Source organism: Papio anubis, chromosome 10 (genome assembly GCF_008728515.1).
Source record: "Papio anubis isolate 15944 chromosome 10, Panubis1.0, whole genome shotgun sequence".
Lineage (NCBI taxonomy): Eukaryota > Metazoa > Chordata > Mammalia > Primates > Cercopithecidae > Papio > Papio anubis.
In genome coordinates this window covers 87,327,164-87,353,466 of record NC_044985.1, presented here as the reverse complement: position 1 = coordinate 87,353,466, position 26,303 = coordinate 87,327,164, and the positions used below count along the sequence as shown (strand labels likewise).

The following is a 26,303-nucleotide window of genomic DNA, read 5'->3' as shown; positions in this document are numbered from 1 at the left end:
CTCTACTACAGGCTCACTCTTAGCTCTTTATTATTACCTGTCCCCCTTCCAATCCATTTTATACACGGCTCTCAGATTAAGTTTACCATTTTACCATTTTCATTGCCAATTCAACAATACTTACTGAGCTGTGACCTGCTGGGTGCTGGGATAGAACATTACATAAAGTATACCTATTCCTCACCCTCAGGAGCTCACAGTCTGTTTATGAAGATAGATGATAAATGGTGACAAGCAAGCATGTAAAGAAGTTCTAAATCATGTTAAGTGCTATGAAGGAAACGAGTAGAACATACTGGGGAAAAGATTAGGGGTACATTTTATTTAGATGATGAGATCAGAGGGTTCTAGGAGGGTAACATTTAAGCTAAAGCCTGGAGGATGCAAAGAAGCCAGCCTGGGGCTTAAGGGAGTGTTCCATGTACATAGGTCAAGGGAAAGAGCTTGGCATGTTTGAGCAGTTGAAAAAAGACCATTTTGCCAGAGTCACCCTAGTTGAGTGAAAGTGCAAGTGTCTTGATTTGGGTTTGGAGAGGTAGGCAGGAGAAGCCAGATTACTCAGGCCACACCGAGGCCTTATTTTTCTCTAACTGTAGCTGGAAACTATTGAAAAGAATAAATAACTTCATTTATCCATTCAACAAATATTTACTGAGTATCTATTATGTGCCAGACAATGTTTATGACCCTGGAGATACAGCAGTGAACAAAACAAAGTTCCTACCATAGGCAGTGTTATTTTTTGCAAGTTTTGGATAAACATGGTCAGTGGCTCATGCCTGTTATCCCAGCATTTTGGGAGGCTAAGGCAGGTGGAGTTCAAGCCCAGGAGTTCAAGACCAGCCTGCTGAACATAGCGAAACCCCATCTCTACAAAAAAATACAAAAATTAGCCTGGCATGGTGGTGCATGCCTGTAGTCCCAGCTACTCAGGAGGCTGAGGTGGGAGAATCACCTGAGCCTGGGAGGTCAAGGCTGCAGTGAGCCATGATCACACTGCTGCGCTCTAGCCTGGGCGACAGAGTGAGACCCTATCCCCCTGCCAAAAAAACAAAAAGTTTAAAAATAAACCACAGTCATTCCTTGGTATACAAAGGGAATTGCTTCCAGGACCTACATTGATACCAAAACCTGCACATACATACACAAGTCCTGAAGTTGGTCCTGAGACCTTGGACGTGAAAAGTCGTCCTCTAGCGAATTTTAAAAATTTTTATTATTATTTTGAGACAGAATCTTGCTCTGTTGCCCAGGCTGGAGTGCAGTGGTGCCATCTTGGCTCACTGCAACCTCCACCTCCCAGGTTCAAGCAATTCTCCTGCCTCAGCCTCCCGAGTAGCTGGGATTTATAGGCATGCGCCACCACGCCCAGCTAATTTTTGTATTTTTGTTTTTTGATAGAGACGGGGTTTCACTGTGATGGCTAGGCTGGTCCTGAACTCCTGACCTCAGGTGATCTGCCCGCCTCAGCCTCACAAAGTGCTGGGATTACAGGTATGAGCCACCATGCCTGGTCTGTATAGGGAATTTTGCATCCTGAGAATACTGAATTTTTTATCTGAGTTTAGTTGGGAATGCAGAACCCTCCAGTATGGAGGGTCACATATATTTACAGAAAAACATTTGCATATAAGGACAGTAGTAGCTCAGACTCACGTTGTTCGATCAGCTATAGTTGTTACTGTTAATTATTTTGATTCTAAGCAGTGTTATATAATAAACTATTTAATGACCCTTAAACTGTTTATATCACTCCAAGTTCTCTTTGAATTTACATAACTTTGTATTGCAATCTATGAAATAAACTAGATCCTGAAGGAATTATTAACCCCTGTTTAGCCCCTTAATTTCAAGTGGGTTTGTTGTGAACCTACAAAGCTTAAGCTTCTCAGTTGAAGGAACAAGTTAGCAACAGTAGCACTTTCTGTAAGTATTCTAATTTTTACAGCATAGAGAAAGTTGTAACACTGTTGGCTTTCATTTAATCATAGGATATTCACATAGTTTTTGTCCTTTATGTAAATTTGAGGAGGCTTGGTATTTGGTGATTATTGGTAGCCATAGAGGAGTTTTTCAGTAGAAAGTAGATTGTCTCTTGCTCTTTTAAGAGAAGGTATGGGAGAGAAATTTAAGTTTTTACATGTGCGAGGTGTTTTTTACCTATGTTTAGCATAGTTGTGAAGAAAGGGATAGTCAAAGGATATGGGGCAGAAGACTTAACACCTGACTTTGGCAGCAGAACATGAGATGAATAAAGCTTTGTCTTTTGTATTAAACTTGTGCTATAAACATTGAATGTAGATTTGCGTTGGCTTTATAAATAAACTATTGGAGGTCTTCTAAGTATGTCATCTAAACATATCAGCAAACATTTATTTATTTTTCCTGTATTATACAACACCCCATGAGCTTAAGACAATTTCTGTTTTCCCCAGTTAAAAGATATGGTGTTTGCTTAAATATAGTAGACACAAATAGAGCTCTCTGAGAAAGAGCTTATTACCCACAGGAAGCATAAAAATATTAGGAGTCTTGCAATTTGACATAAACATTTTCATTTCCAGTTTTGTTCCAGGGATGATATTCAGACTCTAAAAGAGGTATCATGATCAGTTCTGTTTCTTCAGAAGGCTGCTAGCAAGGATTATCCTTGAATAAAACTAGAGAAGTATAAACTAAAATATGCCTGTGTTGAAATTAAACCAGCTCTTAATTTCATACAGTTTTAACCTGGACCAATCTATGTAAGCATAAAGAGTAGCATTTTGAGCAAATGGAAGAGCGGCTAGATTTGGATTTGTTAAAATAGCCTCCATCTAGCTGCTTTATAAAAATTCTTATTGATGGTTAGGAAATCTAATTGGTTTAATGTATGTTAGTTGATTACACAGGTCTCTTCTTTGTTTAATCCCTATGTCTGTTGTGTCACTTTTTTTTTGGCGGGGGGGGCGGGGGATGGAGTCTTGCTGTGTTGCCCAGGCTGGAGTGCAGTGGTGTGATCTGTTTACCGTAACCTCCGTCTTCCAGTTTCAAGCAATTCTCCCTTTCTCAGCCTCCTGAGTAGCTATGTTTACAAGTGCCCACCACTGCACCCGGCTAATTTTGGTACTTTTAGTAGAGACAGGGTTTCACCACTTTGGCCAGGCTGGTCTTCAACTCCTTATCCACCCGCTCGGCCTCTCAAAGTGCTGGGATTACAGGCATGAGCCACCATGCCTGGCCGGTGTTGTACATTCTATGCATATTGGCAAATAGATATGATAACATGTATCCACCATTGTATTATCATACAGAATAATTTCACAGCCGTTAAATCCTCTGTGCTCTGCCTATTCATTCCTCCTTCCTCCTTAATCCCTGGCAACCACTGATCTTTTTATTGTCTTTATGGTTTTGGCTTTTCCGGTGTCATGTAGTTAGATTTGTACACTAAATAGCTTTCTGAGATTGGCTTCTTTCACTTAGTATTACACACTTAATGTTCCTTCATATCTTTCATGGCTTGAGAGCTCATTTCATTTTAGTGCTGAATAATATTCCATTGTCAGGATGCACCATAGTTTATCTGTTACTTACTGGGTGACGTCTTTGTTGCTTCCAAGTTTTGGCACTCATGAATAAGGTTGCTATAAACATCTATGTGCATGTCTTTGTAGGCATCAGTTTTCAACTCATTTGGGTAAATACCAAGGGGCACAATTGCTGAATTGAATTGTATGGTAAGAGTACATTTAGTTTTGTAAAAAACTGCCAAAAGTGTCTTCCAAAGTGGCTGTACCATTTTACATTCTCATCAGCAATGAATGAGAGTTCCTATTGTTCCACATCCTTGCCAGTATTTAGTGTTGTCAGTGTTTTGGATTTTGGCCATTCTGATAGGTGTGTAGGGGTATCTCATTTTACTTGTAATTCCCTAATGACAAATAATGTTGAGCATCTTTTTATATGCTTATTTACTAGCTGTCACTTTAGTGAGGTATCTTTTCAGGTCTTTTTGCCTATAAAGAATTTTTAAGAGCTCTCTCTTTTTTTTATATAACAGTTCTTTATCAGATAATGTCTTTTGCAAATATTTTTTCTCCCAGTTTATGCCTTGTCTTAATCTCTTGAATATTCCTTTTTTTCTCAGAAATATGTTCAGCTTTGAGGGCATCTTCTAAACTTTTAAAATGTTAAATTTATAGATTATATAATACCGTAAAGAATTTGACCTTTTAGAAGTTCATGCTTGGCTGGGCGCGATGGCTCACGCCTGTAATCCCAACACTTTTAGAGGTCGAGGCAGGTAGATCACCTATGGTCAGGAGTTTGAAACCAGTCTCACCAACATGGCAAAACCCTGTCTGTACTAAAAATACAAAATTAGCCGGGCATTGTGGCGGGCACCTGTAATCCTAGCTACTCGGGAGGCTGAGGCAGGAGACTCTCTCAAACCCAGGAGGTGGAGGTTGCAGTGAGCCAAGGTCGTCCCACTGCACTCCAGCCTGGGCAACACAGCGAGAACTCCATCATCTCAAAAAAAAAAAAAAAGAAAAAAAAAAGAAGAAGTTGTTCATGTTTGTATTCCAAATATACAAAATATTGATTCCACATATCAGTTTTTCCTCTTCAGACTTTAAATTTACTTTTCAGGGGTATGAAGTGAAACTTGCAAATATACCTCAGTAAACTTTCTTTGCAATTCATGCCAATATAAGGATGCGGCAAATGAGCCATGAAGAATATAATAAGATCATTATCCCATTGAGAAAATATTCATGAAACTTCTGCCGCCTTCTTTCTCTTCCCCTAAATGTGTCAAGTAACTAATTTCATAAAAACTGCTGGAAAATGAAAGTATTGCAGATTCCTTTATAAAGTAGTGCTCTGTTCATCAAAAATGCATATAAGTTTTGGTAATTTACCTAACAATTTGTTTCTCTAAGACTCATAATTCTAAAAACTGAGAGTTTTAATGACAGTAATTTAGTTTTCTCATTTCATAGCTTGTTTTAAAAAGAGAAAAATTTGTGTCTGAAAATGTAATCAACATGTTTTATAATTCTGCTATTTGTTTATTTGCATAAAGGATTTTTTAAAAATAGGATGATTTAATCTTTTAGTCAGAGGAATATATAATAATATAAGAATTGAGTCTTGTCTTAGCCCTCTCCATTTAAAAAATAAAGTTCTTTGTTTTCTGCCTAATTGAGTTTACAGATAGTATTTCCAGACCCTGGTTATTATGTTAATTCATTGGCTCCTTTCATTGGAAGGGATCAGATTTCTGGCAACCAAGCCCACTGCCTTCCCTAACCACTGTTTTCCTCTCTGTTCCACAAAATAGTAAATCCTAAGCTTGAAATGATGGGAGACAGCCTAGAGTATAAAATAGAAAGAAAAGCAATTCATAAATAAGAAAGCCAACAGGATTTAGGCAGACAGATAAATCCGTGAACTGAATTGAGTTTCTCTTTTTGTTTTTTGCGCTGGAAGCTTTAGCTTTTTAATGAATAACATATGGATTGTGGTTTTCACCACAATGCAAAGAGGATAAAGTTTGGCTGATATGATTAGGTTTTTTCTTCTTAGACTTAAATAAAGGAATATTTAAGGTGGAAGTTTCCATTTTTCTGTCTTTTTTTTTTTTTTTTTTTTGAGATGGAGTCTCGCTCCGTTACCCAGGCTGGAGTGCAGTGGCACAATCTCAGCTCACTGCAGCCTCTGTCTCCCGGGCTCGAGTATTCTCCTGCCTCAGCCTCCCAAGTAGCTGGGATTACAGGCACACGCCACCAAGCGCAGCTAGTTTTTGTATTTTAATTAGAGACAGGGTTTCACCAAGCTGGCCGGGCTGGTCTCCCAACTCCTGACCTCAAGTGATCCTCCTGCTGCAGCCTCCCAAAGTGCCGGGATTATAGACATGAGCCAATGCGCCCAACCAAGAAGTTTTTATTTTTCTTAGATATTTTCCAGAGTAATCAAAAGCCTAGAAATAGAAAATAATCCTTTATAAACAAAAGTTTACTTATGCAAGTTTTTTTAAATTGGAGATTAATGCCACAGCATATTATGGTCTATTGCTGGAAATTACAAGTTAAGTACCAGTATTAGAGTACTATGTGCTAATTCAGAAAAAAATATACAAATGGTTTAAGTATATTTTTAGTAGTTATAATTTTTATTACTCTTTTTAATCTTTCTGAGGTAGAAGTTACTAGAAATTTTAAGTTATTTGGAAAATCATATTTAGCATTTAAAAATATGGTCAGTGAATTAATAGAAACAAATTTTGAATTTACTGACATAAGACATTGATTACATTGTATGACTTTCCAAAGCAGAGTGAAACTTACGCAGTAAGACAGCTTCTTATATTGTATTGGTGTATTAATGAGATTGTACCTACATTTTTTATTTTTTAAAGGGTTTTTATATGGTTGTAAATAGGCAGATATTTTTTTTTGCTGAAGATTTTTTTGTGACAGTGACACTTTCACTGTAACAGAGCAGAACATTAGTATGCAAGAGCTTGCCGTTACTTTGGAGGAAGTGTAAATTCAGAGTTGAGGGATTGTGCAGGTAAAACAAATTGTCAGACCCAAAGATGGCCACTACGTGTTCATTTTTCTCCTATCCCAGAACCTGAAATTCATCTGCTTCACATTGACAAAATCAAATTTGGTAATTTACTACATCACAGAGTTCTTTTTTTCCTCTAGAATATTGGATGTAGAAATGCCTATTGTAAGACATCTTCAAGTCTGCATCTATAAAATGTTTCTTTACAATATGTCTGCTCTTTGTGAACAGTTATTTTTAAAATGTGCTCTGTGTGAAGTTATATTCTTAATGAAATTCATTGCTAAGAACATCCTTAAGGATAAAAAATCTTTCTCAAATATTTCATCATCTTAGCATTGTTTATCTGAAATGCTTTGTGTTCACAGGAGGAGCAGGCAGCAAAATTGAAAGCTGAGAAGATCAGAGTTGCCCTAGAGAAAATTAAAGAAGCACAAGTGAAAAAGGTGATATGTGGGCCTCTTCCTGGTTTGGGATTTCTTATGTGTTACGGATTTGTAAAGAATTGCCTTGTTTATGTAATGTACCTCTGAGATGGGGAGAGATACAGAGGCATTTCTTCCTAGTAATATATTTTTCACATGTAGTATTTTTTGTGGGTAAAATGCATTATAAAAGGAGTAATTTTCTGGTTCTGAATTCTCCTAAAGGAGTAATCATAACATTATAACCTTATCTGTTGTTAATATTTTTAAAATGCTTTAAATTTACTTAAACAGGGTATTTGATGTCTGATTTTTAGCCTATATTTTTGCATAATGAGTCATTATTTGTGTTTTAATTTATATACAAATACATTAATCCAAATTTTATTTGATATCAGATGAGTGCCTTTTCTAGAATGCCATTTTTTAGTGTTCATTTACTTTTCTTTTTACCTGTTATAGCTGGTGATTAGAGTCCACATGTCTGATGACAGTTCTAAAACAATGATGGTGGATGAGAGGCAAACAGTAAGACAAGTACTGGATAACCTAATGGACAAATCCCACTGCGGTTATAGTTTAGACTGGTCACTGGTAGAAACTGTTTCTGAATTACAAATGGGTTAGTAATATTGCTTTAATTGCTTTCTAATTTTTGTGTAACTTCATCAGTTTTCATGTTGATAAAACATTTCAAGTTACCTTTATAGATATATGTTTTTATTTTATTTTTATTTTTCTGGGGACAGAGTCTCACTCTGTCTCCCAGACTGAAGTGTAATGATGCGACCTCAGCTCACTGCAGCCGCTGCCCCCGGTATAAGCAATTATTCTGCCTCAGCCTCCCGAGTAGCTGGGACTACAGGCGTGCGCCACCACACCTGACTAATTTTTTGTATTTTTAGTAGAGATGGGGTTTCACCTGTTGGCCAGAATGGTCTTGATCTCCAGACCTTGTGATCCGCCCACCTTGGCCTCCCAAAGTGCTGGGATTGCAGGCTTGAACCACCACACGTGGCCGCATCTTTATATATTTTTTCGGTAAAATTACCTTTCATAATTTGGCTTCTTTACATTATTTTTTTCTAAAGTATTTTAAGAGTTCTTTGAATACAAGATCATTTCTAGTTCACTTCAGATTTTATAATGGCTAAAACAAAGTGTTTTAAAAAGGTAACAAAATAGTTTTTTTCTTCAGATAAGAACTGGATAGACTGATGCATTTACTAAAGATTATTATGTTAACTTGAATTTGTACTGAAGTCTTGAAACCAGCATTTGACTCAGCGGAAACATAAAACACATTAACAAATTTCAAAGAATCCGTATCTAGAACATGTTCTTTAACATATGTTCAGTATACAGGACACATTCTTTCATTTCTAATTTGGAAATTAGAAAATACACCTACATTTAAGATTAAACAACAGTCATGGATCAAAGAAGAAATCATCTTGGAAATGTTTTAAATGCCAAGAACTAAGTACAATTGGAAATACTTGATATTGAAACTTGTAAGATGTAACTAATGTTTTATTTTTAAGGGTGGGATAGGAAAATGTTTAAGACTGAAGAATGGTGTACTGCAAGTCAGAAAGCCTAGATTCTAGTCCTAGTTCTTCCATATATCAGCTGTGTGATCTTAGTTATGTCACTTAACATAATTAAGGCATATTTCTTTGTTGGAAAAATTAGGGAAGACCAGATAATTTTTAGTTGCTAAAATGTCAGTTAAGACTACTTGGTTCTGAGGTTAACTACCTCGCAAAGTTTCATGTCTTTCATGCAACTCTAATGAATACTAACAAAATATGGATATTTTATTTTGGGACAGAGAGAATCTTTGAAGACCATGAAAACTTGGTTGAAAATCTTCTTAACTGGACAAGAGATAGCCAAAACAAGCTTATATTTATGGAGCGTATAGAAAAATACGCACTTTTCAAAAACCCACAGGTAAGAGGAAACAACTTACAGAGGTCAGGATTTGTAAATATGTCTCCTATTTTATTTGATTACTGCTAAGTTAATAGAGTTAAAAGATTGGTAAACACCTGGTTGGAGCGATATACCTGCAAAATCCTATAGGAGCATCATCTGCTGCTGCTGCTGCTGCTGCGGAAAGTCAGCTGGTGCCTACGTGTTAGGCCCCAAAGAGGTTCCCAGTCCTCCAGAACCAGATGGGGTGAGCCCTTTCGGAAGCAGAAGTTAGCTCTAGTGAGTTACCAGGTCTTTTGGCTCTGTAATCCAGAGCTGTGTTGAACCCAGCTGTTTATTTGGTGAGTTTGTCATCTCATCAAAGAAAAGTACTTCTCTACTCCAGTCATTTATCCAGTTGACACTTCTTTTTAAACATCCTAGTAACCTTGATTACAAATGGCTCTACATTCTAATAAACATACTTAGATTTATTTGACATCTTTCCTTATTCCAAAATAATGTTTGAGTTAATACTTCCCAATACCTAGACATTTTACAAAATTCAGTAGGTGAGGGAAAACAACTCCACAGTAAAAAGTAGTAATAAGGAAAAATAGCAGCAGTGTTAAAGGTATTGCATAGTTATGCTTCAGGTGGCTTAATCATGACATGTCTTTTCCGGATGTTTTAGTGAAAAATACATATTTGGGGGTATCAACAGATCTTTTTGTAGGCAGTTATGAAAAATAATTACAGGCCGGGCGCAGTGACTTGCGCCTGTAATCCCAGCACTTTGGGAGGCCGAGGTGGGCAGATCACGAGGTCAGGAGATCGAGACCATCCTGGCTAACACGGTGAAACCCCGTCTCTACTAAAAATACAAAAAATGAGCCGGGCGTGGTGACGGGCGCCTGTAGTCCCAGCTACTCGGGAGGCTGAGGCAGGAAAATGGCCTGAAGCTGGGAGGCGGAGCTTGCAGTGAGCCGAGATAGTGCCACTGCACTCCAGCCTGGGTGACAGACTGAGACTCCGTCTCAAATAATAATAATAATAATAATAATAATAATAATAATAATAATTACAGTCAGCCCTGTATATCCATGGGTTCTGCATCTGTGGATTCACCCAACTGCAGATCTAAAATATTCAGAAAAATAATTCAGGTTCTAAAAAACAAAACTTGAATAAGCCACGTGTTGAATACTGCATTGAATTCATGCAAAATAAGTGATATGTAGGCATTGTATTAGTTATTATAAGTAATCTAGAGATTATTTCTAGTACAAGGGAGAATTTGCATAGGTTATATGCAGATGTGACCCCATTTTTATAAGAGACTTAAGCATCAGCAGATTTTGGTATACAGGGGAGGTCCTAGAATCAATCTCCTATGGACAACAAGGGATGACTGTGTACTAATGAGTAGAATTCAGTTTTTTTGTTTGTTTGTTTGCTTTTTGTTTTTGTTTGTTTTTTTGAGATGGAGTCTCGCATTATTACCCAGGCTGGAGTCAGTGGTATGATCTTGGCTTACTGCAATCTCCTCCTCCAAGCGATTCTCCTGCCTCAGCCTCCTGAGTAGCTGGGACTACAGGTGCATGCCGCCACATCTGCCTAATTTTGTGTTTTTAGTAGAGACGGGGTTTCACCATGTTGGTCAGGCTGGTCTCGAACTTCTGACCTCGTGATCTGCCCGCCTTGGCCTCCCAAAGTGCTGGGATTACAGGTGTGAACCATCGTGCCTAGCCAGAATTCAGATTTTTAGTTGAGTCAAGTAAATGAGATTATTAATAAATGAGTCCCAGAGAATTTGGGATTTCTTCTTAAAAAGCCAGAACATAAATTTTCTGCACCTAGATCAGTATATTTCTAAATCTTTCAGATCCTTTAACTGTAGCTTTCATTAGCTATCCCAAAACATATTTGCCAGCTGTTGAATGTAATATCACCTCACAGTCTGGGTGAGGACAGTTTATGACAAGTGGCCAGGCAAGGAGGAGACTGGTGTTAAGCATTTTAGTGATGATGCCCATATACAGGTAACTTTTCAAAGTTTATTCTACTCTATACCAACAGAAATTAGAGTTGCTATTTCTCTAGAAGAAAACATACACCTGTGCCAAGGGAATAACAGAATGGATTTATGCTTTAACCTTCTTTTTTTCTCCCCCACCTATCCCTTCCATGTATTTGTTTTTCCAGAATTATCTTTTGGGGAAAAAGGAAACAGCTGAGATGGCAGATAGAAACAAAGAAGTCCTGTTGGAGGTATGACACCCCCCATTTTCTTGTACATTGAAAAATTAAAATATTAGGCCAGGTGTGGTGGCTCACACCTGTAATCCCAACACTTCAGGAGGCCGAGGCGGGTGAATCACAAGGTCAGGAGTTCAAGACCAGCCTGGTCAAGATGGTGAAACCCTGTCTACTAAAAAATACAAAAAGTAGCCGGGCATGGTAGTGGGTGCCTGTAATCCCAGCTACTCAGGAGGCTGAGGCAGAGAATTGCTTGAACCCACGACGCAGAGGTTGCAGTGAGCCGAGATCGCGCCACTGCATTCCAGCCTGGCAACAGAGTGAGACTCTGTCTAAAATAAAAAATAAAATAAAATAAAATAAAATAAAATAAAATAAAATAAAAATCCTTTTTGAAGTCAAGTATGTCAGGGTTCTATATTTGTAGTTACAATTTTAACTAAAGAAGACTGTGTATTCTTAGATAGTATGAAGGAGAGAGTTCAACTGTGTTGAACGTGTTAGGCCACTGAAGACCCTTTTAAAAACTATTATTTTGCCAAGCCATATTCTAATGGTCTAAGAGTAATGAGCTTTTAGGGGCTGCCAAGTGGGAGAGATGGCTGGTCAGTGAAGGATGTGGTTTTGCTGTTTTTATCTGTTTACTCAGAGAGAAATTTGAATATAATTAGCTGTTCACAAAATATTTCCAGCTTTATCCTTAAATAATTCAAATAATTTAAAAAATCATGGTCATTTTTTCTTGGAAAAATGTAATTGAATTTTTGGCTGATTTTAAAGAACTAAAATCAAATAAGTTAGTATACTTGAAAACCTGAATAAACCTTTACTTACCAGCAAGGCAATCAGGAAGTGAAGATCGGCATTCAGTTTTCATAGTGATACAAGCTACAGTTAAGTAAAAATCTGCCTTATAATTCCTAATTTTTCTGTACTTTGAGGAGAAATTAATTTAGGCCCAAATGTCCTATATTAGTGTTCTCTGAGGATTTCTCTTTTCTTTCACAAATACATGATTGATTTCTTTAATATTAGATTTTTATCAAAGCATAGTGTTTAGAACTTAGCATTTTAAGTGTTTATAGTTCTTTCATCCTAGTATTAAGTATTTTTTAAACAAATGCCCTCTTTGTCTTAGTCACATAAATGGATAGTTTTTAAATTCTTAAAGTTTAATCATACACTTAGCATGTTGCATTCTTTTAAAATATATTCCTGTTTAGTTTGACAGCTAATCTAAATGTGGAGAAAAAATAAAGTCTAATGCTTGGTTTGCCCTGACAGTTTTATTAAATTTAGTGTAACTATGCTGTTTACAAAGGTATTTAGCTACTGTTATATGCAACTCAGTTAATGTGTCAACTTAGTTTTTCTCCGAAACACTAATGTGTTTTAGGTAAAAGTTTGTAGGTAAAAATTCAGTATCACATTTATGACTGGCATTTTTATTTAGTAAACATTTTAGGATTGCCATAGTAGTTCCAAACTCGTGTTGTCTTTAGAATAGAAAGTGGTTTTGTTTTTGTTTTTGTTTTTGTTTTGAGACAGTCTTGCTCTGTTGCCGAGGCTGGAGTGTAGTGATGTGATCTCAGCTCACTGCAACTTCTGCCTCCCAGGTTCAAGCAATTTTCGTGCCTCAGCTGCCCACGTAACTGGGACTACAGGCTCGCGCCACCATTCCCGGCTTATTTTTATTTATTTATTTATTTATTTATTTAAGTAGAGATGTGGTTTCCCTATGTTGGCCAGGCTGGTCTCGAACTCCTGACTTCAAGTGATCCACCTGCTTCGGCTTCCCAAAGTGCTGGGATTACAGGCATGAGCCACCGCACCTGGCCGGAAAGTTCTAATTGAGGTTAAATTAGCAGCTTGGTTTTAATATAAAACCATTTTGGTTTAATAACTAACTGTCATGCATTTCACAGGAGTAAACACAACTTTGTTCTGAGAATCCAACGATCATAAGTCTTTCCAAATAATCTTGTTCTTTTAGGAATGTTTTTGTGGAAGTTCTGTAACTGTACCAGAAATTGAAGGAGTCCTTTGGTTGAAGGATGATGGCAAGAAGTCCTGGAAAAAGCGTTATTTTCTGTTGCGAGCATCTGGTATCTATTATGTCCCCAAAGGAAAAGCAAAGGTGTGTCCCTTCTGTTGGAATTTGAACTTCCTCATTATGCTAATTGCTTTTAATTTGTATTGAGTATGCTGACAAGGTGAACCCAGGCTATGATTTGTTTAAATTCATGGAAGACATAGAATATTGCTTTATTAATCTATTATAAAGAAGAAGAAACCTGAAAGTTCTTACTTCTCTGGTCACTAGTTGAGCCTATCTCAGTTCTCTTTACCAAATTTGTAATCATAGTTTTATTAGTTGTTTTTTGGGGACTCAGTTCTGGAGTAGTTTTGTTTATTTTTGTTTGGGAAGAACAGCACCGCTCTCTGGGATTACAGACGTTTTTATCTTGTTTGGGTAATATGCTTCTGCTAAGGGCCACCCTGCTGTAGTTATCACTTTGGTGTTTATTGGCATCAGGACTGTTTTAAACTTTTTTACAGTATTATCTCATCTAGTCTTCACGACAGTCCTATGAACATATACTGTTGCCCCTATTTAACTGGTGAAAACCTCCCCCAACCAGTTGCGAATCACTGTACTTGACATATGCATTATAGGCACCGAACGACATGATATTTTCTTGTTCTTTCCAGAGAGCTCTATTATACAATATTGTTTTTAATGTACTAGACTATATTAATAGTATCTTTAAAATGCCAACACTCCTTAACAAGTTAGTGTTCATTGTGAATGACAAAACAGTAAGTAAAAGGGGCTGCTTTTTTTGTTACATTGATGATTAAAGAAGAAACATTAATGGAGCATCTCATTGTCTTGTGTAAAATAGCAATAATTTCTATTTAGTATTAGCAAAAGCAGTTTTGATTCTCACCTAGAAACTGTTAACCAGGTATATTTGCTTGTTTGTGCATTATTAATTTTATCTGTTTGGTATTTTTATCTTAGGTCTCTCGGGATCTGGTGTGCTTTCTCCAGCTGGATCATGTCAACGTTTATTATGGCCAGGACTATCGGAACAAATACAAAGCACCTACGGACTATTGTCTGGTGCTGAAGGTAAATACATATCTCTTTTTAGGAATTTTAATTGATGTTAGACATAGAACAGGTTATTGGACATTTTAGAATTGTTGAGATACCATCAATTACACTGTTTTTGCTTTATTCTCAAAGTTTAAAAAGGAATGGTGAAGTGTGGTAAGGAAAAGAAGCACGTGCTATATCGTAGCAGACCCTGAACCAGTTATCTCTAGGTAAGGAGTGAATATTAGGTTGTAAGTTTTGAGTTGTGAGCTATAAAATGTGTTTGATTATAAATTTGAGATTATCATTTAACACTAGGCTTATTTTAGGGAAACTTAGAACAGAGCCAAATAGAGGTCATAAATGTGCTTTAGTTCTTTTCCTGTACTTACTCAGCAAACCATCAGAGGGCATTGTGTCCAAGTTCAAATCAGACTGGCTGTCAACTGGTCCAGAAATAATTTTTGTCTCTTTTTTTCCCTCAACTATAGTCATGATAGCCCATGCATGTATTGCGACCTGAGCTGTTTTTAGGAAGTTTTTTTTTCTTCTTTATTCAAGCTTTTGTACTTCTTACAATGATTATATCTGTACTTTTGAGAAGAACTGACATTTTAAGCAAATTTACAGTGATCTATTAGAACACTGATAAAAACGACATACAAAAATTCAAGAAAATTATGGAGATAATTTTTTTTTTCCTTTGGCTCCATCTTTGTAATTCCTTGGTAACTACTTAGGTCTACATGTTGATATCGTCGTGTTTAGTTTCACTTTTCTCAGAATTGTCACTTTAGTTTGGTGATGGCCATTAGTTTAGGAGTTTTAGGATTTTAGGAGTTTTGATTGCTTTGATAAAGTTCAGTACATTGTAATGGCAACCTTTTTTTTTTTTTTTTTTTTTTTTTGAGGCAGAGTCTTGCTCTGTCACCCAGGCTGGAGTGGAGTGGCACAATCACAGCTCACTGTAGCCTTGACTTTTCAGGCTCCAGCGATCTTCCCAGCTCAGTCTCCCAAGTAGCTGGGACTGCAGGCGCATGCCACCACACCCAGCTAATTTTTGTGTTTTTTTGTAGAGACAGGATTTAGCCATGTTGCCTAGGCTAATCACAGACTCCTGGCCTCAAGTGATCCGCCTGCCTAGGCTTCCCAGAGTGGTAGGGTTACAGGCAGAGCCCCTGCTCCCGGCCAAAATGGCAACCTTTTATTAAATAATTGTGTTTTGGGGGAACACCACTGAATCATTTTAGGTACCTTTAGGTGCAAATACTTTTTTAAAAGTCAGTGCAAAGTAGCTTAATTCAGCAGTTTTCAAAATGATGTCTACAGTCTCCTAAGAGTCAGTCCCTAAGACCATGATGTTAAAATTATTTAATAATGCTAAGATGTTATTTGCCTCTTGAACTTTCATTCTCTCACATATGTATACTAGAGTTTTCTAAAAGGTTATATGACATGTGATGGTATCTTCACGCTAGTGTAATGTGTGTTTGTCTATTCTTTTTTATTTATTTATTTTTGAGACAGTCTCACTCTGTCTCCCTGGCTGACGTGATCTCAGTTCACTGCAACCTGTGCCTCCCGGGTTCAAGCAATTCTCATGCCTCAGCTCCCCGAGTAGCTGGGACTACAGCCACATGCCACTACACCCAGTTAATTTTTGTATTTTTAGGAGAGATGGGGTTTTGCCATGTTGGTCAAGCTGGTCTTGAACTCCGGACCTCAAGTGATCCGCCTACCTCAGTCTGCTGAAGTGCTGGGATTACAGGCGTGAGCCACTGTGCCTGGCCTGGCAGCTGTGTATTCTTGTAGTTTAATTTTTTCTTAGTTTTAATTTCTAATGTAAGTATTGCTGGGGTGGAAAAACTTCACTTCCATCCTCTTAGGGTCCTGGCTGGGCACACGAATTAAGTTGACATAAGAGATCAACAGAAGAAAAGCATAATTACTTGTATACTGGATTGGACAAAGAATAATTTGTGAAGAAGCAACTAAGTTATACGTGAAGCCTTAAAGATACGAGTTATTTTAACAAGGTCTGTACAGAATTCTGTTGGTTTCAACTTCTCATCCCTGAGGAGAAAGATATTGTCGCTTTCTAGTATTGGGAAGGCATCTTTCGCATGGTAATTTCATCTTCTAAGGCTTTTAAGAAATAGCATGAAGGTCAGAGTGATCTTCTGTACCTGCTGTTTTTCAAGTGTCTTTTAACTTAATATGCCAGGGTGGTACATTTTTAACTCCTTCAATATCAGTAGACATAATCCACATAAAATAAAGTTATTGGGGGATCTCATAACATGAAAACAGTAAGAGTTGGTTGGTTATTTCAGTGGCTCAGCGTTGTCAGTGAGAACTCAAATGCTTTCCATCTTTTCTTGTTCTACTTCCACATACCAGCTTATTCTCGGGCTGACTCACCTCACAGTCACAAGATGGCTGCTGCATTTCTATGCATCACATGTAGGCTCAGCAAAATCCAGCCAGCAGAAGAGGGATTATTGCTCCCTGTATTTGTCTTTTATAAGAGGAAGGAACTATTTCACAAAAGTTACTCAACCACCCCTTTTGAGAGTTACTGGCCCAGAGTACATTTTCTGCTGACAAGCCAATCACTGACAAGGGAATAAAACTACTATAGTTGGCTCACAGCAGTCAGAATTCACACCCTGTGGGATATAGGTGAGAGGTAAGGCTCTGCCAGGAAAGAAGTGGGGAGGAGGAGACAGCCATAGGGGCCTGCACCCAACCCGTCAGCGTCATTTAAAAAATGAAATGTTGACCTTTCTTTCTTAATAGGTATTCATCTGTTTTGGGAGCAATTTCATTATATGTTCTCTGGACTCTTTTAAGAATCTAAATGTTGAACTTCTGGTGTGTTTTTTTGTTTGTTTTGTTTTGTTTTGTTTTGTTTTGTTTGAGACAGAGTCTCGCTCTGTCGCCCAGGCTGGGGTGCAGTGGCCGGATCTCAGCTCACTGCAAGCTCTGCCTCCCGGGTTTACGCCATTCTCCTGCCTCAGCCTGCTGAGTAGCTGGGACTACAGGTGCCCACCACCTCGCCCGGCTAGTTTTTTGTGTTTTTTATTAGAGATGGGGTTTCACCATGTTAGCCAGGATGGTCTCGATCTCCTGACCTCGTGATCTGCCCGTCTCGGCCTCCCAAAGTGCTGGGATCACAGGCTTGAGCCACCGCGCCTGGCCTGAACTTCTGGTTTTTAGCAATGAATGTCTCCTCCAGACTTCCTCTTAACCCTGGTGTAATTTTTAAAATGACAGCATAATATTGTGGGGAAAAAAGGAGCAGAGGTAGCAGATTCAAAGGAGGCACATTTTAATAAGGCAGTAGTATGAAATAGTAGTTAAAAGCATGCACTCTGGGATGAGATTGCATGGGTTCAGATTCTAGTACTACTTTTCACTTAATCGGAAGCAATTTTGAGTGCTGTTTTAACCTTACTGTGTGCCTTGCTTTCTTCTTGCAACATGGAGATAATACGTAACTCAGAGGGGTTTTGTGAGTATTTAGTGAAAAATATGAAGTATGTGAAATATTTTACATAGTGTCTAGTACATAGCAAGGGTGCAATAAATGCCACTTTTAATGAAATAATGTATTAGCAGAACAGACAATCTGCAGAGGTACTTGTACAGAGCCTGGATGACCATAAGGAAAGTAATGAATGCCTTTATTATGTGAGAGGATGAAAATTTTTTTTGAGGTTCTAAAAGGAATTTTAAACTAGCAAGTAATCTGATACTTGACTTAAAAAGACTCATAGTTATACCATGGTACTCTTCAGGTTATTATCTGTATTCCCAGGTTAGAGAGATGAGGAGAACAGGGTGGAGGATAATTTCTCTTTGATTTTCCCAGATGTTGTTTTGATTTAAAAAATAATAATAATAAACCCTATTTTTGTGCAGAACGCATAGAAGCACACATGCACACTCAGGCTTCTGCTACAGTTGAACAACCATGCAGTCAAGTTTGCAAATCACCATTAAGGGAGGGGGTAGTGATACAGCTGCCAGCCACCTAAAGCAGCTTGCAGAGATCTCTGAACCTTGCCCTGCAGGCAGTGCCTCCATGAAGCAGAACAGTCTCTTAAGCCCTCACTGGCAACACTAACAAAGCTCTTTTCAGTTGGCCTATTTTATCTTCTGCACAAACTACAGCTTCTGTTTTGCTCATCACTAAACCTACTTGAAGCACCTGGCAAATAGTTCTCAATAAGTATCTGTTGAATGAATGAGGTAAAATCCTCCTTCCTCCTTTTATAGAGGAATACATACTTCTCTGTCTGCCCTCCTTTACTTTTTCAAGATCACTATTATGGTTTATTATAATGTAATTTACCATGGACAAGGAGCGTATTCCAAGAGAGGGCCTATATTATCAGGAGGGAAGACTGTTAGGTATGATTTTGCTGACTTCTTATTGTTGAGGGTGTATTGTTTAAAACTGACTATAACCTTCGACAAGAAAATTGGTTTTGGTATTAAATGTTACAGGAGCTGAGCTCTGAAAAACAAAGAATAGAATTAATAGGTTTACTTTTTTTTCCTCATTGTAGACCAAAGTGATTGATCTTTAACAATGCAGATACTTATAACTTCTATTGGTGGCCATCTATTCTTGATGCATTGAAAACGTCTTTAAATTGCTTGTTTTATTGAGCTTATTGATATTGAGATTATCACAACCAATGAATATAATCGGGGAATTTTGGAAAACTAAATTCTTTTAAAGCTTTTCTTCTTTCTTTCTTTTTTTTGGAGACGAAGTCTCGCTCTGCCACCCAGGCTGGAGTGCAGTGGCACAATCTCAGCTCACTGCAATCTCTGCCTCCTGGGTTCAAGCGATTCTCCTGCCTCAGCCTCCTGAGTAGCTGGGATTACAGGCATGTGCTACCACGTCTGACTAATTTTTGTATTTTTTAATAGAGACAGGGTTTCACCATGTTGGTCAGGCTGGTCTCGAATTCCTGACCCTGTGATTCACCCGCCTCGGCCTCCCAAAGTGCTGGGATTACAGGTGTGAGCCACCGCGCCTGGCCTTTTTCTTTGTTAAAAGTGAACATGAATTTAAATTTTTTTCCAGGCAAATTATAGCCATTAGTTTTTTTGGTTTTCGTAACAGTTGAAAAGAGATGTGGTAATCCTAAGTCATTACATTCAGAACAAGTGTGATTTAGGGCTTTTCTTTCCAAGGACCTGGTGATTGAGCCTCAGTGGTGTTAGAATTCCTTAAACATATTCATAACACCTGGATTTTGTAGCCAAGGTTAAGTCAGTCGCCTCTGATCCAAGCCTCAACTGAAAAGTACAGTGGGTTGTGAAAACTAAATGTGATTATGCTGTTGACATCTACATGTCCCCTGGAGGCACGTGCTGCAGCCCTGCAGTTTGGTAGAGAGTGGGACCTACAGGGCTGTACTCACCTGTGACAGGTGTGACTGTAGACTCTTGTCCCAGGTGCTGTGCCATAGGCTTGGTGTACCCAGCCCAGTAATTCACCTCACCTCTAGACACTGAAGCTTTGTCAAAGTCCCTGTCTGATTTGGAGTCTTCTGCACTCATAATTTCAGTGGGTTGAAAGTGAAATTAAACATTCTCTTCCTTTTCATAATCTTATAGATGGAGAATTCTATGGACTTGGTTAACCTTGATGAACTTTGTTTCTTTGAAATGTAGAAGGAATGTTTGAGAATTTCCCAAGATGTGAAGATCTGTTTTAACTTGGACATCTTGACCTAACATTTCGCAGAAGTTTCTTTCTCGTTTACTTTGTAAAATTTCTTATGGGCTATTTTATTTGGCCTTATGGCCATATGAGAAGCGTAACTGTATTGGCCATTACTCTAATGGCCTGTAACTTGTCAGGATATGTTTAAGCTTTGATAAAGTTTGTTTTTCTTTAGTTCTCCAAGAGACTTAGTTGGATTTTGTCTTTAATCTTGCAGCATCCACAAATCCAGAAGAAATCTCAATATATCAAATACCTTTGTTGTGATGATGTGAGGACACTGCATCAGTGGGTCAATGGGATCCGCATTGCAAAGGCATGTTTCCTTTTGATTTGATGATGGAATCATGAGGTGTTTGATGATACAGTTTCGTTGTCATGACAGTTATTCTGACTTTGATGTTCATGGATTTGCCAGCGCCTAGTTTTTTCAGGCCTAAGTTTCAAGTTTTAAATGTTGTCTTTTTTCCTTATTTATAGGGATAAACTTTTAACATTTGGTATACTTGGAATAATACTGCTGGTAAAAGCTTGTGTAGTATCAAAGTGATTTAATTTGGGTTTGGAGAATGCATTATATGATTCTTAAATAGTGGAGTTTAGCCTAAGCAAAGTAAGTTTTGGAAAAATTAAATTACTTTTAAGTAATGATCATTTACCAACCACATTTGGAGCAGTATCCTGAAGAGTGCTGAAAAGCTGCCCTTGGATCAAGAATTTGGGGTGAAAAAACATTAATGTTTATAATGAACAGAATCAAGTGTTGACTTCTTGTTGTCCCTCTAAAAATGAGGGAGAAATCAGAATAGATTATAATTTATGGTATTAGAAGAATTTTTGAAGTATCATAGGTATTAATTTTAATACAGACCATCAATCAGTAAACAGCAGTATGTCCCCCATTTTACCTTATCGTTCTGTATCATACTCAGTGAAGTTTAGATGTCACCATTTCCTGTCTTCGCTTTAGTATGGGAAGCAGCTCTATGTGAACTACCAAGAAGCCTTGAAGAGGACAGAGTCAACCTGTGATTGGACCTCCTTATCCAGCTCCAGCATTAAATCAGGATCCAGTTCTTCCAGCATCCCAGGTAGTTCAAAATGCTTCAAAGCGCTATTTTGTGATTAATATGGAGGTTTCTGTAGAGACTGATAGTAGACCTGGAAATTTCAACTTGATCTTAAAAGCCGGAGCCATACTTAATTCCTAAATTATAATCAACAGATGCCTTTTTAAAAATTGTTAGAGGGCACAGTATCATGGGCTAGTTCACAAATGTATCTGACATGAAAAATCAGTATATAGACTTTTAAAACCAGTTTTATTTATATTTATATAATTTATTCAAAACACACATACTGCTAGAAAACCACTGTTACTGCATAATTTGGGATAAAACATTACTTGGAAAAAGTCTTTGTACTCAGAATCCATGAAGAAGCTGTACTCCTTCAGATTCCTATATCCTTTAAGATGTGCTATGATCACATCTTAAGATAAATCTTTCAATTGAAAATGTTTCATGAATGAGATCCATGTCATCTAAAAGCAGAATTTTTAAATTTTTGCATTGGATGTGATGAAAGAAATAATAACTTTAAGTAGTAGTATATTTAAAAGCTGTATGACTCTATTTCATCTCTATTAAGTAAAAATAAATTTAGAATGTGTATATACACATACATTTCCTAGTTCTGTCCACTGAGAGGGACAGAAGCAGTGATAGCCCAGGAACATGAGAATACCCAGTCCCTAGATCATAGAGGTTTCTTTTTGTTTTTTTGTTTTATTAAATTTTGGCCAAGGATGCTGCTTAAATAGATCATGGTTTCTAATACCGTTCTTCCAAAAAAAAAAGAAACAGGGCTGTCAGAGAAATGGCTAATTATAGGGCTGCAGCACTGAATATATATAGGATGAGCCTGGAGCATATTGTAATGCCAGAAAGTAAGGGAATGCTTAAAAAACGACAGTGGGGCCAGGCACAGTGGCTCATGCCTGTAATGCCAAGACTTTGGGAGGCCTAAGTGAAGGGATCACTTGAGCCCAGGAGTTCAAAACCAGCCTGGGCAGCACAGCAAGACCCCATCTCTAGAACTTTTTTTTTTTTTAATTAGCCAGACTTGGTACTACACATAGTCCCAGCAACTCAGGAAGCTGAGGCAGGAGGATTGCTTGAGCCCAGAAGTTCAAGACTAGTGAGGTATAATCACACCATTGTGCTCCAGCTTGGGCAACAGAACAAGATGCTGTCTCACAAAAAACAAGATGAGAATATGTCAAAGGGATACCTAGAGGAGCCAGTCTGAAAGAGCTCCAAAGGTCAAAGCTGGAACAATTTGAGCAATATGATAATAAATGTAGTTATAGGATTGTAACCCATGGACATAAATATCCATGAGTTTATACTGATGTAAATAAATCACTGAATAAATAAATGGGGAAGAGGAGACAGCTGTCCTGTGTAGATTTCTAAATGATTTATGAAGACACTTTGTTCTGAAGGAAGTGGAGCTTACCTCTTCAGTCCTCAAGTGTGGGCCGTGCTTAGTGCCTTGCTTCCAATGATCATGGAGCGGGGATTAGGGGTAACTTCACAGTGGAGAAACCTGACAAACACTGCTGCAACCACATGATCAAGGTCAATATCAGTAATAAGTCATATTGGTTATAGCTACCTTTGACATAGTGTGTGAGAATGGCTTTTTTCCTCTATGATCTTCCTCCCCAAGTTCCATAAACTCAGACTAATCCAGAGAAAAAGCATCAGACAAACCAAAACTGAGAGACAGTCTACAAGATACCTGACCACTATTCCTCAAAACTATTGAAGTCATCAAAAACAGGAAACTCTGAGAAGCTGTTACAGGAGACTGGATGATTAACTGTAGTGTGGTGTCCTGGATCAGAAAAGGGACATAGGGAGAAATAGTGAAATCCGAATAAAGTTTGGAGCGTAGTTAATAGTAGCAGGGCATTTCCTTAGTTGTGACAAATGTAGCATAGTAATGTAACATGTTAATAATGGGGTAAAGGGAATAAAATTAAAAGAGGACACTTTTTTCCCCAAGGAGAATTTCTTTAAAACCAAACATATTGCTAAATGGGTAAACTGGATGCCGGGTATGTAGGAATTCTGTGCTAAAATTATTCTAATATTCAAATATCTAATATGTAGATATCTGAAACTATTCTAAAAAAATGTTTATTAAAATGGAAAACAAAACCAAAAAACCCTTTCAGAACATGGGTTAGGAAGGACAAAGTAAAAAGTAGGTAGCAAGTAGGATTTTAGAAAAGGAAATTAAAGGATAGAAGATTGAGAAAAGATGAGTATTTTTTTAAAAAATTACCTAGCACTTAAGTGCTTTAACACATTATTTTATGAAGTAGTTTAGGTATAGTGCCTTTTCCTGCTCCGGCAGGATTCATACACTTTGTGTAAAGTATTAGGCAGATGTTAAAAAGGGATGATAAATGAGGCTAGTGAAGTTTTAACTTTTTAAAAATGACTCAGCTATTGGGTGATCAAGAATGAAGAAAATACAGTAGGTTTTATTTTATGTTGCATTGTATTTTTGCCCTGAGGACATTATCTTAAATGTCTCCAGAGGAGTTTGGGTTTAGGGTTTATTTGTGGCTCTTATCTTTGACTACCCTGGCTGAAGTGCTTAATATGACGTTCTAATGATACCCACCCATCACAGTGATTGGATGCGATCAGCTTTAACATTTGAGTTTCCTTTAGATACCAGGCATCAAGTTAGGTACGTTCACATGGTTACATTACCTGCTCTGGAATCCATTGAAACAATTTTGCTAGTCCCTCAGCCTTCCCTTCCCCTTCCCCTCCCATCACCCAGGCTGGAATGCAGTGGTACTATCATAGCTCACTTAAGCCTCCTGGGCTCAAATGATCCTCACACCTCAGCCTCATTTAGGCAGCAGAGAGACACATAGCCATTCCTACCAGGCCTCACTCCTTTCAAGACTTTTTTTGTGCCTTGCTGAGAGGCCAAGATACAGCACAGCTGCCACCCTATGGGGCCAATACCTAAATCCCTAGGAAACACACTTCCCACTGGAGGGTCAAATTCTAAGTATTGATCATTGCTAGAAAAAAGGAAATAATCATTGTGTATAGATCCGAAATCCTAAGTTACAATTCTGGGGTGACCTTAGGGCAGGGGTATTAAAAAAACTGATTCTCAGTGTAGCGCAGACATGATTGAGAGACTCCTGTACTGATGGTTCATTAATTCTTTTATTGTTTAGAGTTGATTTCATGAAAGACTGGGTGTCAGGATACCAATAATGTTATGTGAATCATTTATTATAATTATCAGTCTCTCATGGTGAAGTGTTTAAAACTAATCTGAGATTTCCTATTAATTCCAAGGTAAGGAAAGTTTTCTAGAAATGATGAAACGAGTAAAATAACTTGGTACTGTTCTAGACAGCACCTGACCCTGTGTAAAAGATCTAACTAGACATGTATATTAATACTGTCAGAATACTGACTCTTTTAATCTTATGTTTTAAAAACTATTTTAAACAGAGTCTCAGTCAAATCACTCCAATCAGTCTGATAGTGGAGTTTCTGACACCCAGCCAGCAGGACACGTCCGTTCGCAGAGCATCGTGAGCTCCATATTCTCTGAAGCCTGGAAACGAGGCACTCAGTTGGAAGAGTCCAGCAAGGTAACAACCTCGTTTTAATTTACATAGAAAATTCCGTGGTTTTCTGTTGGGTTTAAATTGTTAACTCTTTTATGTCTTTATTAGGGATCTTATTTGGCCTTATTTCGGTCTCCTTTATTAATTTTCAGTTTTCCTAATTGTAACGGGTAAAGACGGTTCAGAGAGACCTGTTGATTTGACTTCCCCTTGGAAACGAATATTTACAAATTGGCTCTAATGACTTAAAATCTTTTTTTTTTTTTTTTTTTTTGGGGAGGGGGAGTCTCGCTGTGTCGCCCAGGCTGGAGTGCAGTGGCCGGATCTCAGCTCATTGCAAGCTCCGCCTCCCGGGTTTTTACGCCATTCTCCTGCCTCAGCCTCCCGAGTAGCTGGGACTACAGGCGCCCACCACCTCGCCCGGCTAGTTTTTTGTATTTTTTAGTAGAGACGGGGTTTCACCGTGTTAGCCAGGATGGTCTCGAACTCCTGACCTCGTGATCCGCCCGTCTCGGCCTCCCAAAGTGCTGGGATTACAGGCTTGAGCCACCGCGCCCGGCCATGACTTAAAATCTTAAAAAAAAAAAAAAAAAATGGCAGTTTAATTATTTTATCAGTGGCTCAGATTTTTAAGAAATAACAATTTCTTCCTTTCCACCCTTAAGCAGTTTGGATGGCAAAACACCATCTATTGCGAATGCCCTAAATTCTAGAGAAACTGTTTACAGTTCTCTCTCTTCTTTTCTGTCTCTCTCTTTTTTTTTGGACAGAGTCTGGCTCTGTGGCCAGGCTGGAGGGCTGTGGCGCGATCGAAGCTCACTGCAGGCTTCGCCTCTGGGCCTGAAGCGATCCTCCTGCCTCAGCCTCCCGAGTAGCTGGGATTGTAGGCACACGCCACCACGCCCGGCTAATTTTTGTATTTTTAGTAGAGACGGTTTCACCGTGTTGGCCAGAATGGTCTCCATCTCTTGACTTTGTGATCCGCCTGCCTCAGCTTCCCAAAAGTGCTGGGATTACAGGCGTGAGCCACTGTGCCCAGCCCCTTTTTTTTCCTTTTCTTCTTTTTTCTCTTCGTTCCTTCCCTCCTTTCCTTCCTCCCCTCACTTCCCTCCCTTCCTCCCCTTCCTTCCTTCCATTCCTTCTCTCCCTTCTTTCCCTTCCTTTCCTTCCTTCTCCCCCTCCCTTCCTCTCCCTCGCCTTTCCCCAGGCTGGAATGTAGTGGTATTATCAGAGCTCATTTAAGCCTCCTGGGCTCAAATGATCCTCCCACCTCAGCCTCCTTGCTCACCTCAGCCTCCCGAGTAGTTGCCTGAGTAGTTGGGACTACAGGTGCACACCACCATGCCGGGCTAGTTTTTTATTTTTTTGATAGAGGCAAGGTCTGGCTATTTTGCCTGGGCTGGTCTCGAACTCCTGGCCTCAAGTGATCCTCTCGCCTTGGCTTTCCAAAGTGCTGGGATTACAGGCATGAGCCACCATATTCAGTCCAGTTATTTCTTTATTGGTTAATTTATTCAGACTCATTCCTTACCTTTTTTTGTTTTTGTTTTTTTAAATGCTTTTGCCACTTCTTTGGGCATTGATAAATTTTTTCAAATTATACTTAATGTGGAAGAC

General features: G+C 38.3%; 1 protein-coding gene across 8 annotated transcripts in view; it reads left to right on the top strand.

Annotated features, from left to right (window-relative positions):
• Nucleotides 1–26,303, top strand: part of RAPH1 (Ras association (RalGDS/AF-6) and pleckstrin homology domains 1) — a 107,864-nt gene that overhangs the window by 71,830 nt on the left and 9,731 nt on the right. For all 8 annotated transcript variants that reach the window (XM_009182837.4, XM_021923899.2, XM_021923898.2 and 5 more), the window contains 9 exons: nt 6,927–7,004; nt 7,446–7,605; nt 8,818–8,939; nt 11,106–11,171; nt 13,153–13,296; nt 14,185–14,295; nt 20,226–20,324; nt 20,979–21,099; nt 24,568–24,710. In XM_009182837.4, coding sequence (XP_009181101.1) covers nt 6,927–7,004; nt 7,446–7,605; nt 8,818–8,939; nt 11,106–11,171; nt 13,153–13,296; nt 14,185–14,295; nt 20,226–20,324; nt 20,979–21,099; nt 24,568–24,710 — 1,044 coding nt within the window. The remainder of the gene's footprint in view (nt 1–6,926; nt 7,005–7,445; nt 7,606–8,817; nt 8,940–11,105; nt 11,172–13,152; nt 13,297–14,184; nt 14,296–20,225; nt 20,325–20,978; nt 21,100–24,567; nt 24,711–26,303) is intronic.